The 19,723-nt window shown below is 44.0% G+C and overlaps 1 protein-coding gene across 5 annotated transcripts in view; it reads left to right on the top strand.

The window, feature by feature from the left end:
• Positions 1-9,437: 9,437 nt before the first annotated feature.
• Positions 9,438-19,723, top strand: part of EIF2AK1 (eukaryotic translation initiation factor 2 alpha kinase 1) — a 28,084-nt gene continuing 17,798 nt past the window's right edge. For 2 of the 5 annotated variants that reach the window (XM_045992817.1, XM_045992815.1), the window contains exons 1-4: positions 9,438-9,641; positions 15,839-15,997; positions 17,111-17,244; positions 18,417-18,454. In XM_045992817.1, coding sequence (XP_045848773.1) covers positions 9,524-9,641; positions 15,839-15,997; positions 17,111-17,244; positions 18,417-18,454 — 449 coding nt within the window. In that variant the 5' untranslated portion in view covers positions 9,438-9,523. The remainder of the gene's footprint in view (positions 9,642-15,838; positions 15,998-17,110; positions 17,245-18,416; positions 18,455-19,723) is intronic. The other 3 variants (XM_045992818.1, XM_045992816.1, XM_045992820.1) reach the window with 3 other exon arrangements.

Genomic DNA, 19,723 nt, shown 5'->3' with positions numbered 1-19,723 from the left:
GGGTTAAGCCTCTGCCTTCGGCTCGGGTCATGATCCCAGGGTCCTGGGATCGAGGCCAGCATCAGCCTCCTGGCTTATCACAGAGCCTGCTTCCCTCTTATCCTCTGCCTGCCTCTGACTACTTGTGATCTCTCTCTCTGTCAAATAGATAAATAAAATCCAAAAAATTTTATTTATCTATTTGACAGAGAGAGAGATCGCAAGTAGGCAGAGAGGCAGGCAGAGAGAGGGAGGAAGCAGGCTCCAGACTGAGCAGAGAGCCTGGCGTGGGCCTCGATCCCAGGACCCTGGGATCATGATCCGAGCCGAAGGCAGAGTCCCAACCCCTACCTCTTACCATCTTATTACTTCCAAACATGTATGGAAATAACACTAACTTTATACTGTTAAGGTTTATGGAACGTACCTTCTGTTGGGTAACCATAATGTGTGACATCATGATTAATAAGGGTAGCTAGTGGTGGCTTCCTCTGACTGATATCCCCCTAGTTGAGAGAATTGACTTTGAAGTCCATGTAGATATTGATGGGAAGTCTTCACTTTCGGGGGTTTGGTACTGGGGTTGGTAGAGGAGAGACTGGGTTGGCAATTTGTACACACACATACACAGGTGTACAAATACAGACAAACCCATACACTGCCCAAATGAGGAAGCCCTGCTCTGGAATGCCAACGCTTTGTTCTAGAGTTTCTGGAGTCGGCTCTCTAATTTGGGCTAGATTGAGAGACGTTTGTAACTCTAGTAGCAAAGAAAACACTGAGTCAGTGGCATGATGTGACAATAGAGACCTACAAAATGTCACCATTACATTCTTCTCATCAACTTTGAGAACGCCCATCCTTGCCATGAAGAAGTTTCCATCTCTTTCGAGAGTTTGGCTTTGCTTCACTGTGAGGGAAAAGCAATACTGTACATGCAGTGTAGGTGGAGAAGCTGGGGAAGGGTGGTGTCTATGCAGCCAAAGGTCAACAGTTGTTAAATCATTGAGATTTCTGTCCTACTTCTTGTGTTACTCTGTCCCTGCTCTAGAAGCTAAAACCTCAAGAGAAATTTCTGCCTGTGCTCTGATCCTCTCTCATGAATGCTTATAATTCATGGGTCTTACTTTTCTGTTCATTCATTAGTGTGATCTCAGACTACCATGAGAGTGGCCTGAGCAGAGACTGGCAAGAAAGGCTAGAGTAGTTCTTGAAAGGCCATGTAGGCCATGCAGGGAGTCTCAATTTTGTTCTAAATGCAGTAGAAGGGCTGACCCATCCCAAGACCCAACTGGCCTTCCTGCTTTCATCTTCGGATAACTACTTTCCTTTTTGAGAAATAGTTTTTGGCCTGGTACTGGGCCTTAGTAGAGACCAAGTGCTTAACTATGGGCCACCAATTTAGTATACAACTTGAGCTGCTTATCATGAACTGGGCATTATCTGCTCCACGAAGCCATAACGTTGGGTGTGTGCAGAAGCACATCCATCATGGACATGGTATATGTGAGATCATGCCCAGGCAGACCCTGATGCACAGATTCCATGAAGAAATGGCTCACGTGTCTGTGGCTCCCACTCCTGCTACAATACCTTCTCTCTGCAAACCTGCTTGTATGGCTTCGTGGGGAGTTCTCTATGATCAGAGCTTGTACAGAGGCAGGGAAGACTCAGGTCTTGTTTTCAGATGGTTCTGCACCAAAGACGGGCACCACTAGAAAGTGGACATCTGCAGCATGATAGCCCTTTTCTGGGACATCCCTGATGGACAATGGTGAAGGGAAATCCTCCCAGGGAACAGAACTTCCAGGCAATGTATCTGTTCATTTTGCTTTGAAGGAGAAGTGGCCAGATACGTGATTATATACTGATTCATGGGATGTGGCCAATGATTTGGCTGGATTATCAAGAACTTGGAAGGGATATGATTGGAAAATTGGTGACAAGGAAGTTTCGGGAAGGGGTATGGATATATATGTCTTAGATGGGTGAAAAATGTGAAGGTATTTGTAGCTCATTGTGAATGCTCCCCAAAGAGTGACCTCAGCAGAGGATTTTCCCAATCAAGTAATAAGATCACCCATCTATGGATACTAACTAGGCAGCCTCTTTCCTCAGCTACTCCTGTCATCACCCAATAGGCTCATGAACAAAGCGGCCATTGTGCCTGGGATGGAGATCATAAATGAGCTCACCAACACGGACTTCCACTCACCAAGACTGTCCTGGCTAGAGCCACTGCTGAGTGTCCAGTCTGCCCACTCCAGAGACCCACGCTGAATCCCCAGTATGTTGTCATGCCCTGGAAGCAGGTCAATTGCATTAGACCACTTCTCTCATGGAAGGAGCCGTGTTTTGTTTTTACTAAAATAGATACTATGGGTATAGATTTGCCTTCTCTGTGTGTAATTATTCTTCCAAAACTACCTTTGTGGACTTATGGAATGTCTTAGCCACTGTCATGGTATTCCACACAGCATCGCGTCTGGTAAAGGAACCCAATTTCCAGCTAATGAAGTATGGCCATTGACCCATGCTCGTGGAAATCTCTTTGATTTGTTTCCCACTTCCTAAAGCAACTGACTAGTTGGGATGGCTGTTTGAAGACTCAGTTACAGTGCCGGTTAGGTGGCCACACCTTGCAGGATGGGGGTAAGGTTCTCCAGAGAACTGTTTATGTTCTGAGTCGATGTCCAATAAATATATGGTGCTGTTTCTCCCTCATCCAGGATCCATAGGTCTGTGAATGAAGGACTTGAAATGGGAGTGGTACTACTGGGTATTACCCTCAAGTGAGTCTCTAGCAGTTTGGTTCCTGCCTCTGTGACCCTATGCTCTACTGGCTTAGAGATCTTTGCTCCAAAAGGCGTTCCAAAAGGTCCTATTTCTTCTACCAGCAGACACAGCAATGATTCAACTAAACTGCAAGTTAAGACTGTCACCTAGTTACCTCAGGACCTCAGGCTCCTCATGACGCTAAACCAACAGGCAAACAAAGGAGTTACTCTTCTGGCTAGGGTGATTGATCCTATCTGCCAAGGAGAAATTGGACTTACTTCCACAGTGGAAGTAAGAAAGAATCTGGAATACAGGAGGTTGCTCACGGTGACTCTTAGTATTATCATGCCTTATGATTAAAGTCAATAGAAAACTACAACAATCCAGTCTAGGCAGAACTACTAATGGCCCAGATTCTTCCAGATAGGAGGTTCGGATTACCCCATCATAGTAAAGAACTATGGCCAGCTGAGGTGATTGCTGAGGACAAGGGAATACGGAATGAGTAGTGGAAGAAGATAATTCGTTATAAATACCAGCTACAACCTTATGAACAATTACAGTAATAAGAACTGTAACTGTCGAGTAGTTGTTCCTTATTTTGTGATGATTGTGTTTGTGTAAGCGTGTGCATGCATATTATCCATCTAACCGAATACCTTTATTTTCCTCATTCTCTTATCCCCTTATCACGTGACGTAAGATGCATTGACTTTATATCATAATATTTAAGTACTGTTAAGTTTACGTCATAGTTTTTAAGTTATAAGGTATCTGAGAAGAGTGAACACCACCCAAGGACATTTCGTCCCCTTCTGGGGAAAGGCGTAGTGCACTTTTGGTTTTGGTCGGGATAGTTGTATCATGTCAGGCAGAAGTATGACCTTTTCACTGTCTTCATTTGGAGACTAAATATGGGATAACAGGATGCGTATGGGTGCCAGGTTGACAAGGGATGGACTTGTGATGTTTAATTTTGATGCGTCAACTTGGTTGGACCAGGACCAGGTATTTGATTAAACATTATTCCAGATGTCTCTGTGAGGGGATTTTAAAAAAATGATTTTATTTGTTTATTTGACAGAGAGAGAGAAAGCACAAGGAGGCAGAGCAGTAGGGGCGCCTGTGAGGGGATTTTTGGTGAGATTGACGTTTCAATCAGTGGATTTTGTGTTAAAGTGGATGGCCCTTCATAACCTGAGTGCACCTCATCCAATCAGTCAAAGAGGCCTTCCTAGAACCAAAAGTCTGACTTCCTCCGAGCAAGAAAGAATTCTGCCCGTAGATAGTCTTTGGACTTGACTGGCAACATCAGCCCTTCCCTGGCCCATCCTGCAGATTTTAAAAGCTTATTTATTTATTTATTTTTATAACTTTTCTTTCTTTTTTTTTTTTTTAAAGATTTTATTTAATCTGGGAGCCCAATGCCAGACTTGATCCCAGGACCCCAGGATCTTGACCTGAGCCGAAGGCAGGGGCTTAACTGACTGAGCCATCCAAGCGCCCTCCCTTTGGACACTTTTATATGTGCCCAAGAATGCATATACATGTATATGTCCACATGTCTTATCATGAACATTGAACGCAACACAGCTTAAGTTGCAGGTTTTATGATAGTAATAATAATAAAATAGTAATTGCTAACATTCATTGAGCACTGGGTCAGCTTTACTCACTCACCCTGTTCTAAGTGCTTTCACAAATACTAACTCATTCAATCCTCGTTACAAATTTACAGGCAAGGTACGGTAATTATCCCATTTTATAGTTAAGAACATAGAAGCAAAGCGAGCTTTCCAAATAAACAGCTTGCCTGCCTCAGGTCACACAACCTGCTGTATTTGGGTGCAACCAAGATTTTTTTTTCACATGTCATCTTTCATTGCTCTCTACTTTTTTTTTTTTAATAACAGCTTTATTGAGATAATTTAAATACTACAAAACTCGTTCTAAAATTCCATTTGAAAGTATGAATGACTGGTTTTTACAATACTCAGAGTTGGGCCACCATCACCACTAATTTTTTTTTAAGATTTTATTTATTTATTTGACAGAGATCACAAGTAAGCAGAGAGGCAGGCAGAGAGAGAGGGAGGGAAGCAGGCTCTCTGCTGAGCAGAGAGCCCGATGTGGGACTCACTCAATCCCAGGACCCTGAGATCATGACCTGAGCAGAAGGCAGATGCTTAACAGCTGAGCCACCCAGGCGTCCAGTGATATCTGACTTTAAAAAGGAGATTACTGGGGCGCCTGGATGGCTCAGAGGGTTAAGCCTCTGCTTTCGGTTCAGGTCATGATCTCAGGGTCCTGGGATCCAGCCCCACGTTGGGTTGTCTGTTCAGCAGGGAGCCTGCTTTTCCCTCTCTCTGCCTGCCTCTCTGCCTACTTGTGATCTCTGTCAAAAAAATAAATAAAATCTTAAAAAAAAAAGTACAACAGATAACATCAGATTCAAAAACAGGGTCAGTAATTATAAAAAAAGAAATAAAAAATAAAAAGGAGATTACTTTTTTAAAAAAGATTTTATTTATTTATTTGACACACAAAGATCACAAGCAGGCAGAGAGAGAGAGGAGGAAGCGTCCTCCCTGCTGAGCAGAGAGCCCAATGCGGGACTCAATCCCAGGACCCTGGGATCATGACCTGAGCCGAAGGCAGAGGCCTTAACCCACTGAGCCACCCAGGCGCCCCAGGAGATTACCTCTTAAGACAAAGAGAGGAGAGTGGGTCCAGAAAGGGGTTCAAAATAGGAATTTAACTACATCTGTAAATTTTTTTGTTTAGGAGAAGCAATTATTTTTTTTAGATTTTATTTATTTATTTGATAGAGAGAGATTTTGAAAGAGGGAGAGTACAAGCAGAGGGAGGGGCAGAGAGAGGGAGAAGCAGGGAGCCCGATGCAGGATCCTGACCCCAGTCGCTTAACCCACTGAGCCACACAGGCGCCCCAAGAGAAGCAATTCTTAAGCAAATACAGTTTAATGTCAACAGTTGTTAAATTTGGGTGTGGAAACATCAGTGTTTCCATTATTCTTTGTACTTTTTAATATGTTTGAAGATTTTCACATTTTTTATTCTTTTTCAAGAAAGCAAGTGTTTTAGGGTTCTCCGGAGAAATAGAACCAGCATACAGAGATATATTTGTTTTAAGGAATTGGCTCACACAGTTATGGGGGCAAGGGAATCTAACATCTGCAGGATTGGGGTGCCTGGGTGGCTCAGTTGGTTGTGCGTCTGCCTTCAGGGTCCTGAGATCAAGCCCTGTGTTGGGCTCCCTGTGCAGCAGGGAGCCTACTTCTCCCTCTCCCTCTGCCCCTCTCCCTGCTTGTGCATATGCTCTCTCTCTCTCAAATAAATAAATAAAATCTTTTTAAAAAAGGGGGACACCTGGGTGGCTCAGATGGTTAAGTGTCTGACTTCAGCTCAGACTGTGATCCCAGGGTCCTGGGATTGAGCCCCAGGATTGGACTCCCAGCTCAGCAGGGAGTTTGCTTCTCCCTCTGCCTCCTGCTCCCCTGCTCATGCTGTCTCTCTCTCTCTCGCAAATGAATAAATAAATTTTTAAAAACAAACAAACAAACAAACAAAAAACACAAATTTTTTTTTAAAAAGTGTCCAAAGGGAACCTCAATGGGAATTAACTTAGTGGATCTTGGGTATGCACCATTTAATTTTACTCAACATCACTAAGTTGTTCTTTAGCAACATATGACTTCTTTTCCTCCACATCCTCACCTACGCTTGGTATGAGAGGCTAACTTCACAAATATAATAGTTTGAGATGAGAGTTCACCGTTTAATTTGCACTGATGTATACCTAGTGAAATTTGTGTATCTTCTCCTATGTTTATTGGCCATTTGGGTTCCTTTCCAGTTAATTGCATGTTTATATGGTATGTCACGTTTCTATTTTCCAATTAATTTGTGGGCAGCCTGGATAAAGTCTGGGTATGGAATAAAGGTTGACTCATGTTTTAGGCATGGGCTGGTGGTTGAATTGAATTGTACTCGAAAGAAGAGAAGCTGTGGAAAACTAATTTTAGAAGGAATATCCCGAGTTTGCTTTCAGAAATTGGAAGTGCTTTTGAGTCATCCAAGAGAACAAGTCTGTGCTGCAGAGATACATTTGGGAGTTGTCAGTGTATACAGGGTATGCAAAGTGATAGTAATACATGTGGTTATCTCCTGAGAGAATTTGGAGTGGCGTGACAAGAGCCTACAGAATTATGTACGTGGAGAAGGAGAATCCAGAAAGGGATTCTGAGATGAAGGGTCAGTAAGATAGAGAAACACTAGAGTTGTGTGGTAATCATGGAAGCCAAGAGAGGAATGTGCACTTTCCCGGCCCCAACACCCACCCCCATTTTTTGTAATGGCTGCATAAGTTTTCACTCCATGGTGTATCCCCAACTGCTCTTCTATTTGGAAATTTGGATTTATCCCAGGGTTTTTCTATTATAAACTACACTTTGATGAACACTCATAGAGATTTATCTTTTTTCACCACCCTGATTATTTCCTTTGTATACCCTCCTGTATGTAGATTAAAGAGTATGCCATTTAAATACTTTTCCTTTTTTTTTTAAAGATTTTATTTATTATTTATTTGGGAGAGAGAGAGAGAGATCACAAGTAGGCAGAGAGGCAGGCAGAGGAGGAGGGGGAAGCAGGCTCCCCGCTGAGCATCAAGCCCGAAGTGGGGCTTGATCCCAGGACCCTGAGATCATGACCTGAGCCAAAGGCAGAGGCTACCCACTGAGCCACCCAGGCGCCCCTAAATATTTTTCACTATAAGTTGAATATTGTTTTCTAGAAATGTTGCCTTCATTTATATTCCCATCTGAATGGGTTTGCTGTTTTCTCCATTCTGGTAAGTGATGGAAAGGGGCAAGAACTGGATATTGCATACCAACATTTTTATTGGTTGCAAAGTGTGCCATTGTATGGATGTTTATAATTTACTCAATTATATTATCTTTTTGTTTTTGGAATTATTATTAGTGTTGCAATTAATAGTTTTAGCTAAATCTTTCTGCTCATTCTTAACCTGCTCTTTAGAATAAATTGCTGAAAGTGGAATTGATGAGTCAAAAGTATTTGCATTTTTAAAGTTGTGAATGCATATAGATAAATCACCCTCCATAAAGGCTCTGTTCTTCCCATCAGCTGAGGAGAGGAAAAGGCATCCCTAACCTTTGGATGGACCACATCCAAATTGCTTCCCATCAGGCTGAATGCATTCCCTATGGTTTTATAAGAAGACTGTGCTCAAATAAAATTCTTTTTTTAAAAAAAGACTTTATTTATTTATTTGACAGACAGAGATCACAAGTAGACAGAGAGGGAGAGGGGGAAGCAGGCTCCCAGCTAAGCAGAGAGCCCAACATGGGGCCCGATCCCAGGACCGGGAGATCACTACCCACCCCAGCCGAAGGCAGAGGCTTAGCCAGCTGAGTCACTCAGGCGCCCCTCAAATAAAATTCTTAAGCAATACCGCTTTTGCACATCGCGCTAGGGATGAGTCTCAAAGTCTGAACAGCTTTTTATTCCAGCTGCATTATCTGATCTGGAATCTAAGAATTATCTCCTACAGCATTGTGTTGGCCACCAAGTCCTCAGAGACATTCCCAGAGGGCAGAGGATTTCTGAAGCTAAGGGCTTCAAATCACAGACAATGCGGTGTACACGGCCATGGGGTCATTTGGAAAAGGTGGTCTCAGGTTTGAAATCACTTCCACGGGAAGTTCAGTTTTAAAAGCGGCGAATTTTTGTTAGGTTGGATTCCCTTTGGAGTCGAGGTTGTATTTCACATTTTGTTGTGTTTTAACGGTTGACCAAAATAGGTTCAGTTGTTGATGAGGCAAGTCTTGTCTTTTTTTTTTTTTTTTCTTTGAAAAACAAGTGACAAGGGATGCACTGGTGGCTCAGTGGATTAAGCCTCTGCCTCTGCCCAGGGCATGCAACTCTCTGCTCAGCGGGGAGCCTGCTTACCGCCCCCCCCCCCCCGCCCCGCCTGCCTCTCTGCCTACTTGTGATCTCTCTCTCTCTGAAAAATAAAAGAAAAATATTAAAAAAAAAAAGAAGAAAAATGACGAATAGTCACTGTTGTATCTGCAAAAAGTATGTATTCGGGGGGCGCCTGGGTGGCTCAGTGGGTTAGGCCGCTGCCTTCCGCTCAGGTCATGGTCCCTGGGTCCTGGGATCGAGTCCCGCATCGGGCTCTCTGCTCAGCGGGGAGCCTGCTTCTACCCTGCTCCCTCTCTCTCTCTGCCTGCCTCTCTGCCTACTTGTGATCTCTGTCTGTCAAAAAAAAAAAAAAAAGTATGTATTCGGATTAGAAGCTCTGCAGACACAGGATCTTATATTAGCATCCGAGTCTTGGCGTGAGATATGAGCGCTCTGACTCTGTGCGGGTACTAAGGTCTCAGGGGTGGCCCTGAGCGCAGGCTGCGGTCCCTGCCGGCGCGGTAGGAACCGGGAGCACACACCGGCTACCGGCTATAAGCTACAGCCCTTAGACCAGCCCACTAAGGCGCCTGCGTCGGGGTGGGCCGGCGCGGGAACCGCCCAACTTCGCCCCCTGGAGGAGGGGAGGGGCGGAGCTTGCTGCAGGACCCGCCCCCGCCAGCGGCGCGGGTCTTTCGCCTCCGGAGGCGCTACTTCCGGATCCGGTGGCAGGTTCCACTGGCTGGGAGTGAGGAGGTGCTGAGCTAGCTGGCGGGCGGGCGGACGGGCGGGCTGGGCTGCGGCCCGCGCGCGGCGGGCGATGCTGGGAGGCAGCTCCGGGACCCGGGAGCGCGAGGCGGAGGGCGACGGGGCGGGGGCTGTGCCTGCGCCGCCCGTCATCGAGTTCCCGGCCGACGGCTCGGACCCAAAGTATGATGGTGAGGGACCTGAAATGCCGCGGCGGCTATCCCCTTGCACCCGTCCACCTTAATTCCCGGGGGGCAGGGCGCAACGAACGTCGGAGCGGCTCCGGGGCGAATTCGGCTGGATCCGGGCTCGAACCGGCGGCCCAGCGGTGCAGTAAGGGGGGCGGCGGGAGGGCGGTCTGCCTAAGGTAAACATTTATTGCAAGGAGTGTCGGCGACCCGCTAGTTTGTTGACGTTTCTGTTCCCTGGTTTCCTCTTTGCGGATTCGGTTCCCGACGTGCTAAGATTTCCCTCAGGCCGCTTTCCAGCTCCGAGCCCTGCGGTTTGTAAACTTCTAGAAGGGGGCTTTGCAGATCTTATACGCCTAACCGTTCGGGTTCCGTGTTTTAATTTGTAGCTTCTCTTGCTTTTTGCTTCACTGATGGGGGAGCTAAAGACTTCTCATGGTGGGTGGGTTTAAAGAAAGAAATGCCCAAGTTTTTTAATCCTTTTTTTTTTTTTTTTTGAGGCTTTTGATTACTAGGAGATACGGCGTTAAGTCAGGCAAGTTATTCTGCATAAAGTGCAGGGTACTTAGAAGATGTAAACTCCAGCCAGTTTAAAGTATCCAGTATTTTATTCAGATTTTATAGGGTCTTGCATTACTACCGGTTGTTTTGGCAGTTTTTAAAGCTAAATTGTGCTCTCAAGATTGAATCATACTGATTCAGGGAGGTTTTTACTTTATGGTGCTTTGAATAGGATGATTACAAGGAATACACGTTCAGTTGAAGCATGAAACAAGTATTCACATACAGTGGATTTGCAGTTGCAAGCGGAGTTGAAATGTTAATTTATTCCTTAAGTCCTCTGATCTTCACCCATAATACTGTCTATAATTTTTGACTCTAAAGGGGGTCAAAAACAGACTGTGGTGGTAATTTAAGTACATTGACAGGGCGTCTTTAAGAGAACTGTTTTTAAAATTTTTTTTCAAGATTTTATTTATTCAACAGGCAGGGATCACAAGTAGGCAGAGAGGCAGGCGAGGGGAGTGGGTGGGTGGGAAGCAGGCTCCCCGCTGAACAGAGAGCCTGATATGGGGCTGGATCCCAGGACCCCGAGATCATGACATCAGCGGAAGGCAGAAGCTTAACCCACTGAGCCAGCCAGGCGCCCCTAAGAGAACTGTTTTTTAATGAACTGATTTTTTTTTCACACGTAACCCAGTATACTATGGCAGCTCAGTAATACAGGAAGTGTTATGTCAAAGGAAAAGCCTCAGCTTAAACATGCAAAAGTCTGTCTTTGCTGTCACACTGTGATAAGGTTGTCTGCAAAGGAAAGATTATTCTTGAAGGGAGTGATCATAGATAAGCTTTGAAAAGTTTCCTTCTACTAAGTTATTAATAATACTTTTGTGTTTACATAGTGGCTTTTCTTCCAAAGAGGCCCAGAATATCCAGCGTAATTTATCTTTTTATGTGAGAAGTAAGGTCTATGAAAAAAAATGTAGTTTCATTTTTAGAAGACGTAGAATAAGAGCAGTTACGTGATTTCTCGAAGGTCGCCCGTGTGATGTGAGGAGGTCACTCTGCCAGTTTAGGGTAGAGTCAGAAAATTCAAAACCTACATGTCACTCTAAAACCTGTGTTCTTTAGTCTATTATGTCGGGAGCAACTTTGATCAAAGTTACTATGTACCCTCCCACCCTCACCCCCAGAATAGCATGCAGCAGGAAAGCAACAGTAAACCCATTACCAGACTCTTTGGTTTTTATTTCTTTCATCTGACAGAAGTTTTTCAGAATTTTACTCAGATTAATCCTCCAAGTTCCTCTCTCACTTAATAACGGACCATTTATTTCAGATCATTACTTTCCTGAGGAGCCTGAAGTAGGTAATCCCTTTCCTGTTTTGTCTACTCCCCTCCTAGTTGGCAGGAGTCTAGAACTCTAAATCACCTAGGATCTCATCTCATTTCTCTTTTGTAACAGGGCCTGACCTCGTCTTTCCTATTCGCCTCTTTACTCTTCCTCTACCACTTGATCAGGAGCGAAACGGGAAGCGCTCAGCTTTCGCCTTCATTTCCCCACGGTTTTACTCCTTCCTGTGTTTTGAGTATTTGTGTGCTGCTCTTTTTTAAAGTTGCCCTTATCTTGGTGTAGTTGGTTCATTTGACTCTGATCTTTCTTCTTTTTTTTTTTTTTCCTTTTTAAAAAGTAGGCTTTCCAGGGGTGCTTGGGTGGCTCAGTCGGTTAAGCATCTGCCTTCGGCTCAGGTCATGATCTCAGGGTCCTGGGATCGAGCCCCTCATCGGGTTCCTTGCTCTGCAGAGAGCCTGCTTCTGCCTCTGCCTGTTGTTCGCCCTGCTTGTGCTCTCTCTCTCTCTGACAAATAAAATCTTAAAAAAAAAAAAAAAAGGATTTCCTCATTGTAGAACACAGGAAAGTAAGAGCATAGAAGCAGAAAACCCTCCAAACCCTAATCTCATCACTGTTGACAATTCAGTGTATTAAAAAAATTTTTTTTCACATTACCGAGTATGTTGAAATTATAGAAAAGCCCAAAGAAGGAAATTTAAAAACCACATCTCATCACCCAGAGATTACTGTTTACGTTTTTAGCATAGCCAGTGAAAATTTATTTACTGACTTTTGCATTTAATAGTCTTTTTTTTTTTTTTTTAACATTGCTTCATGCAATCTGTTATTTATTTATTTTTTGAGACAGCATGAACATGGGTGGGGAGCTGGCAGGGGGACTGGACAGATAGAGAGGGAGAGGGAATCTTCTTTTTTTTTTTAATATTTTATTTATTTGACAGAGAAATCACAACTAGGCAGAGAGACAGGCAGAGAGAGAGGAGGAAGCAGGCTCCCCGCGGAGCAGAGAGCCCGATGTGGGGCTCAATCCCAGGATCCTGGAATCATGACCTGAGCTGAAGGCAGAGGATTTAACCCACTGAGCCACCCAGGTGCCCCGCATTTAATAGTCTTTGTCCAGGATACCACAAATGGAATAAAGAGTTCTTTTTTTTGTTGTTGTTAAGATTTTATTTATTTATTTGACAGAGAGAGACACTGAGAGAGGGAATACAAGCAGGGGAAGTGGGAGAGGGAGAAGCAGGCTTCCCGCCGAGCTTGTGGGGCTCAATCCCATGACCCTAGGATCATGACCTGAGCCGAAGGCAGACGCTTAATGACTAAGCCGCCCAGGCCCCTGGATTAAAGATTTCTGAGTTTGTCCAAATAAGATAAAAATTTAGAGGAATCATTTGGAAAAATTTAGGGAAATAAAGAAAAAAGGGAAAAGTCACCTGTGCTCACATTCCAGAGAACTGGCTGTTAAGAATTTGGTGTATTAATTTGCAAATATGAATAGGAGCTGCTGTAAGCCAGGTAGATTCCTAGCTGCCAAGGATCAAACAGGCAGATTGAAAAACAGCATGTTCACTGGTGTCATTTCTTTTACAAATTCTGTGGATATATAATTGGAAACAGAGGGGGCAGAGATTTTCTGTTTTGTTTTTTTGTATTGCCTATACGTTTATATAGCTATGAAATATATTTTTAAATTGTGAGGATAGGAGTAAGATAAATCTTTTATGTTCTTTTTTTTTTTAAAGATTTTATTTTATTTATTTGACAGAGAGAGAGAGATCACAAGTAGGCAGAGAGGCAGGCAGAGAGAGAGGAGGAAGCAGGCTCCCTGCGGAGCAGAGAGCCCGACGTGGGCTCGATCTCAGGACCCTGAGATCATGACCTGAGCTGAAGGCAGCGGCTTAATAATCCACTGAGCCACCCCGGCGCCCTATGTTCTGCTTCTTAAATATGATGTTATATTGGCATTTTCTGGTGAGAAATTAACCTTCAAAAACATGCAGACCACACATTTTGTATTATCATTTCAGTCTTTGCCCTGTTGTTGGAAAATAAGTCTCTCTTTTATCATTAGAAATCATAATGGGTTTAACACCTGTACACAAAAGTCTTTGTTGCTATCCGATTATTTCCTCAGACTACATCTACAGAAGTAGGATTTGTTGGCTTAAAGAAATACATTTAAAAAAAAGTTTTGTTTTTTTTTTTAAAGATTTTATTTATTTATTTGTCAGAGAGAGAGAGAGCGCGCGCGCAAGCGAGCCAGTGGGGAATGGCAGGCTGAGAGAGAAGCAGGAGCCTGTTTCCCTGCTGAGCAAGGAGCCCCATGCGGGGCCTCCATCTCAGGACCCTGGGATCATGACCTGAGCTGAAAACAGACACTTAGGCAAAGGAGCCACCAAGGCTTTTCCCCCCCTGCCCCAGAAGTTTTGATACATTTTGGTAAAATGATGACTAGAGAGGTGGTGTTGGTTTGTATGAAACTATCTAGCCTTACCTTCATTAGTACTATCATTTTTTTAATTTTTAAAATTTATTTTTTTAATTATTCATTTGTTTGACAGAGGGAGAGACAGCAAGAGAGGGAACACAAGCAGGGGGAGTGGGAGAGGGAGAAGAGAAGCAGGCTTCCCGCTGAGCAGGGAGCCTGATGATGTGGAGCTCAATCCTAACACCTTGAGATCATGACCTGAGCCGAAGACAGACACTTAACCGGCTGAGCCACCCAGGCGCCCCCACGATTATCTTTTTTTTTTTTTTTAAAGGTTTTATTTATTTATTTGACAGAGAGAGATTACAAGTAGACAGAGAGGTAGGCAGAGAGAGAGAGAGAGAAGCAGGCTCCCTGCTGAGCAGAGAGCCTGATGCGGGACTCGATCCCAGGACCCCGAGATCATGACCTGAGCCGAAGGCAGCGGCTTAACCCACTGAGCCACCCAGGCGCCCACGATTATCTTTTTATACACCATCATTTCCAATAGCTGCCTAACCTCCTATATGTATATAGCTTAGCATAACAAAAACAGTGTTATGCTGAACATCTTATAAACATACTTGTTGTGCTCTGTAAATATTTTCATAAAAACTTGAAGTGCTGAGTCAAGGCTTTGCCCATTTTGAATTCTATGATATGTGTATTGCTGAAGGTTACAAACACTTTTAACCCCCTGTGATTGAAAATGTCTCCTTTTCTGTTCCCATAATAATACCATGTATTCCAGGCTTGGAGTGGTTGCCAACCTGATGGCAAGTTCTGGTACCACAGTTATTTTATTTTATTTTTTTTTTATTATCTATTTATTTGACAGAGAGAGACACAAGTAGGCAGAGAGGCAGGCAGAGAAAGTGAGAGGGAAGCAGGCTCCCCGCCGAGCAGAGAGCCCGACGCAGGACTCGATCCCAGGACCCCGAGACCACGACCCGAGCCGAAGGCAGCGGCCTAAACCACTGAGCCACCCAGGCGCCCCAGTTATTTTAGTATGCATGTCATTACCCACAAGTTACGTTAAACCTAGTTGAGTTTTAATTATGCTTCATTTTATCGTCAGAGCTCTATATAAATTTTACTTCTGTTTACAAGGCTCTTGTTGCCTGTCGCCTGCCTCTTCCTGTCTACCTGTTCCATGTTTCCAGCACAGTTTTCTCAAACATTGTGCCTTCGTACTGCTTGTGGTCGATTCAGTAACACATGAAATGAACAGTAAGCTAGAGCTTATAACCTTCAGCCGGAAGTGCCAGCTTGTCCATCTGCCTGGTCTTGTCTGGTAGAAGGAGGATGGGCTTGGGTGTTGTGCCGATCTGTCTGCTTGCAGGTTCCCTAACCGCTGTGTGAGGTCAGGGTCCTCATCTGTAAAGCGAGAGCGGCGACACTTCGTTCCACTGGTCTGTGAGGATTTGAGGCTGTGCACGTGGACCGGTTGGCAGCACACGGGGCACGTGCCCTAGATGGTTCCCATGCTGCCTTCCTCGCCCCTCTTCCTGCTGCCAGACTTCCTTCGTTATGCCGGCGCCTGGGCTGTCCTCTCGGAGAAAGGAAGCCATCCTGTTCCCTCTCGTTCGCTTGGATGTTTACTTACTCATTTATTTCTACCTTTGCCCACACCATTCCTCCCTCAGTTCTCACCCTCCCCGCGACGGCATCCTTCTGTTAGTCTTCCAACTTCCAGAGTCCCAACTCGACACTCAGCTTAAAGTCTGTCCCGATTAACCCCACTTGGGTTAACTCCTGTTCTGTATTTTATTTCCTTAAACGGAAACTTATGTGTTTCGTTAATTAGAAGATGCTGTTTTGTCATTATGAGATATGTTTCCCGTTTATTAACATTTTTTCCCTCTTTTGACTTTTAGAATCCGACGTCCCTGCAGAACTCCAGGTATTAAAAGGACCCCTACAGCAGCCGACTTTCCCTTTTGCAGTTGCAAACCAACTCTTGCTTGTCTCTTTGCTGGACCACTTGAGCCATGTGCACGAGCCAGACCCGCTCCGTTCAAGACAGGTGTTTAAATGTTAGTAAGAAAAAATCTTCTGTGGGGGACCTGGGTGGCTCAGTGGGTTGGGCCTCTGCCTTTGGCTCAGGTCATGATCTCGGGGTCCTGGGATCGAGTCCCACATTGGGCTCTCTGCTCGGCGGGGAGCCTGCTTCCCCCTCTCTCTCTGCCTGCCTCTCTGCCTACTTGTGATCACTCTCTCTGTCAAATTAAAAAAAAAACCAAAACTTAAAAAAAAAATCTTCTGAGTAAACCTTGTAAAAATACTATGTTGCAGGTCTGAGAAAGCAGCTGGTATATAAGCATTTGAAATAGGTATTAATATTTGAATTTCTTGAACGCATTTTTATGTTTACTGTCTTCCTTGAATAAGTAAAAGCCAAGCACTAATGCAGAAACTTCTTTTTCCAAGGAGCCTGGTGTTGTGACTTCAGACTTAACTTTGCCCTAGTGTTTTGTTTGTGTATATCTTGTATGTGCTGTTTGTTGGTTAGAGATAATCAGTCCATCGTCGAAAACAATAACTCACTGTTGTTGTCAGTTCTAATCATGTTTTTCCTGTTGCCTTTGTTCTTACTTTGTTGCCTGTCAGCAGAAGGTGATGTATTTGAATATCAGGAGACTAGTAAGTTTACATTTTGTCTTGCTTTTTTAAAAACAGAGGTCCGTGCTTTACCAGCTGACCAGGCATGGTAAACGGATGACTGCTCTGTATCCAGTAGCTAATTCTAGATACGCTCCTATCAGGCACAGTACCGATTGTTCTTTCTTTCTTAGAGGGTTAATCTCCAAATTGTAATGTGTATAAATGTAACTTTTTTCTTACAGAGGTTTCTTTTTTTAAGATTTTATTTATTTGAGAGAGAGAGAGCGTGGTGGGGGCCAGAGGGAGAGGGAGAAGGAGGCTCCCTGCTGAGCAGGGAGCTGACTAGGGACTTGATCCCAGGACCCTGGGATCATGACTTGAGCCAAAGGCAGACGCTTAACAGACTGAGCGCCCCACGTGCCCCAAGGTTGGTCTTTCTTTTTTTTTTTTTTTTAAATAGAGGCTATTATTACTCTGTAGTCTCTTTAAAATTGCCATTTTATTGATGGCCTTCCTGATCATAGTTTTCCATATTCTTCTTCTAGTGCTCTGCCAGACCTTTATCAAAATGGGGCTGCTGTCTTCTTTCACCTGTAGTGATGAGTTCAGCTCACTGAGACTACACCACAACAGAGCTATTACCCATTTAATGAGGTCTGCCAAAGAGAGAGTTCGTCAGGTAAGCGTTAAAATACAAACCTTGTGTTATGACAGAAACATTTTAATGTCAGGAGAACTGTATTTTAAAGCATTGTGGAATCCTGGTTATAATACAGGTTTATAAAAATAGTAATTTGCTTATTCAGTAAATATGTACAAATGACTACCCATGTGTTAGGCTTATAGGAGATGGGATTCCAGCAGCAAGCAAAACAGACAAAAGACAAAACACCTGCCTTCATGGGGGCTTATGTTCTTTTCTTTTCTTTCTGTCTTTTTTTCTTTTTGAGCTTCTGTTCTGCTGAGGGGGCAGTCAGCAATAGAAACATAATAAAAATACATAAAAAGAAAGGGGGTGTTACATGGTGGTAAGTGTTAATGGAGAAATCGAAAGCCGTGAAAGGGCTTAGAAAATGTGTGGGTTGTATACCGGGTGGCCAGTGACTGAGGTCGGGAGCTAGCTGCAGGTGAGAGCACGAGCCATGCCCCTGTCTGGAGGAAGAATGTTCTAGGCAGAGGGTCAGCCATCCCCGAGGCGGCGGTGTGCTCGGTGTTTTTGGGAAGCTGAGTGGCAGCCAAATGGCCAGAGTAGCATAAGCAAGGGGAGAGTATGGGAGGGGTAGGGCAAGGAGGGCCAGGGAGGGCAGTCAGACGGACAGAGGGAGGGGGATCCTGAAAGCATTTTAACATCTTTGGTCTTTTACTCAGAGCAAAGTAGGAAGCTTTATAGGATTCTGAGCTGAGGAGTGCCGTGATCTGACTTACATTTTAATGGGCCACCGCAGTTGCGATGTTAGGAATGGATGGAGGGAGGCAGAGGCAGAAGCAGGGGGGACAGGGGGTCAAACAGCCAGGAGGCGATGGTACTTGGAGGGGCGGTAGCAGTGGAGACGTGAGAAGTGGGCCATTTCTGCTTCTGTTTTGAAGGTGAAGTCAGAATTATTTGCTGATAGAGCTCCTTGGTGAGTTCTCAGCCTTATCAGCGGATGGCAAGACTATAGCTTTTTTCAGTAGTGATCTTTGGTTAAGACAGAAATGTTTTCATTTGATACTGAAAAAACCAGAGTGTTTTTCTTTTTTTAAATAATTGTGTGAACATTTGGGACTACTCATGTGACATTGAATTTTGTTAGATTCCTCATTCCATGAAATTTGCCTAAAATGCTTTTTAAAGTAATTTTCTGATTTTAGGATCCTTGCGAGGATAATTCTCATATCCAGAAGATCAGGTATGTGTCAAATACTTCTGTGATTGTGCAAAGAGTAAAATGTCTGAAAGAAATTAAGATTAGGAGCTGATCCTGAATTCATTAGAAACTAATTTTGAAGTTAAAAATAATGTAGTTCGGGTAGTTTATCAAAATTAAAAGCTTTATTTTCAGAAATTAATGACTGCTCCCAGATTTGTTTTGCTTCTCATTCCACTTATGCCCTTCCTCGCCCATTCTTTGTGGATTCCATAAGCCCACCGTTTTTTGTTCTTTGTTTTTTGTTTTTTAATTTAATTTTTTCAGTGTTCCAGGATTCATTGTTTATGCACCACACCCAGTGCTCCATGTAATACGTGCCCTCCTTAATACCCACCACCAGGCTCACCTAACCCCCCACCTCCCTCCCCTCCAAAACCCTCAGTTTGTTTCTGGAATCCACAGTCTTTCATGGTTTGTCTCCACCTCCAATTTCCCCCAACTCCCTTCTCTCCTTGACCCAGTGTCCTCCGTGTTATTCCTTATGCTCCACAAGTAAGTGAAACCATAAGATAATTGACTCTCTCTGCTCGACTTATGTCACTCAGCATAATCCTCAGTCCCATCCATGTTGAAAAAGTTGGGTATTCATTATTTCTGGTGGAGGCATAATATTCCATTGTATATATGGACCATATCTTCTTTATCCATTTGTCTGTTGAAGGGCATCTTGGCTCTTCCCACAGTTTGGTGACTGTGGTCATTGCTGCTATGAACATTGGGGTACAGATGGCCCTTCTTTTCACTACATCTGTATCTTTGGCGTAGATACCCAGTAGTGCGATTGCAGGGTCATAGGGTAGCTCTATTTTTAATTTTTTAAGGAATCATCACACTATTTTCCAAAGTAAACCCCACTGTTAATTCAGAGCACTGATACATAGTCTTTGTCGGGGGAACAACATTAAATTTTGGCTCTATGTAGGAAATGCTAGTTTAAAATCTAAAACTCATTAAGACATTTTTCATTAAGAAAATTAAGTAAATTTATTGCTGAGCTCAGCTAATCAACTGTTGCCTGTTAGTCATCCTTAGTATTCCTGCTTTAAAACACTGATAATTTCGGGCACCTGGGTGGCTCAGTTGGTTAAGCGACTGCCTTCAGCTCAGGTCATGATCCCGGAGTCCCGGGATCGAGTCCCGCATCGGGCTCCCAGCTCCGCGGGGAGTCTGCTTCTCTCTCTGACCTTCCCCTTGCTCATACTCTCACTGACTCTCTCTCAAATAAATAAATATTTAAAAAAACAAAAA

Source organism: Meles meles, chromosome 21 (genome assembly GCF_922984935.1).
Source record: "Meles meles chromosome 21, mMelMel3.1 paternal haplotype, whole genome shotgun sequence".
Taxonomy (NCBI): domain Eukaryota; kingdom Metazoa; phylum Chordata; class Mammalia; order Carnivora; family Mustelidae; genus Meles; species Meles meles.
Note: the sequence above shows the minus strand (reverse complement) of the source record. Positions and strands in the feature narration are given on the sequence as shown.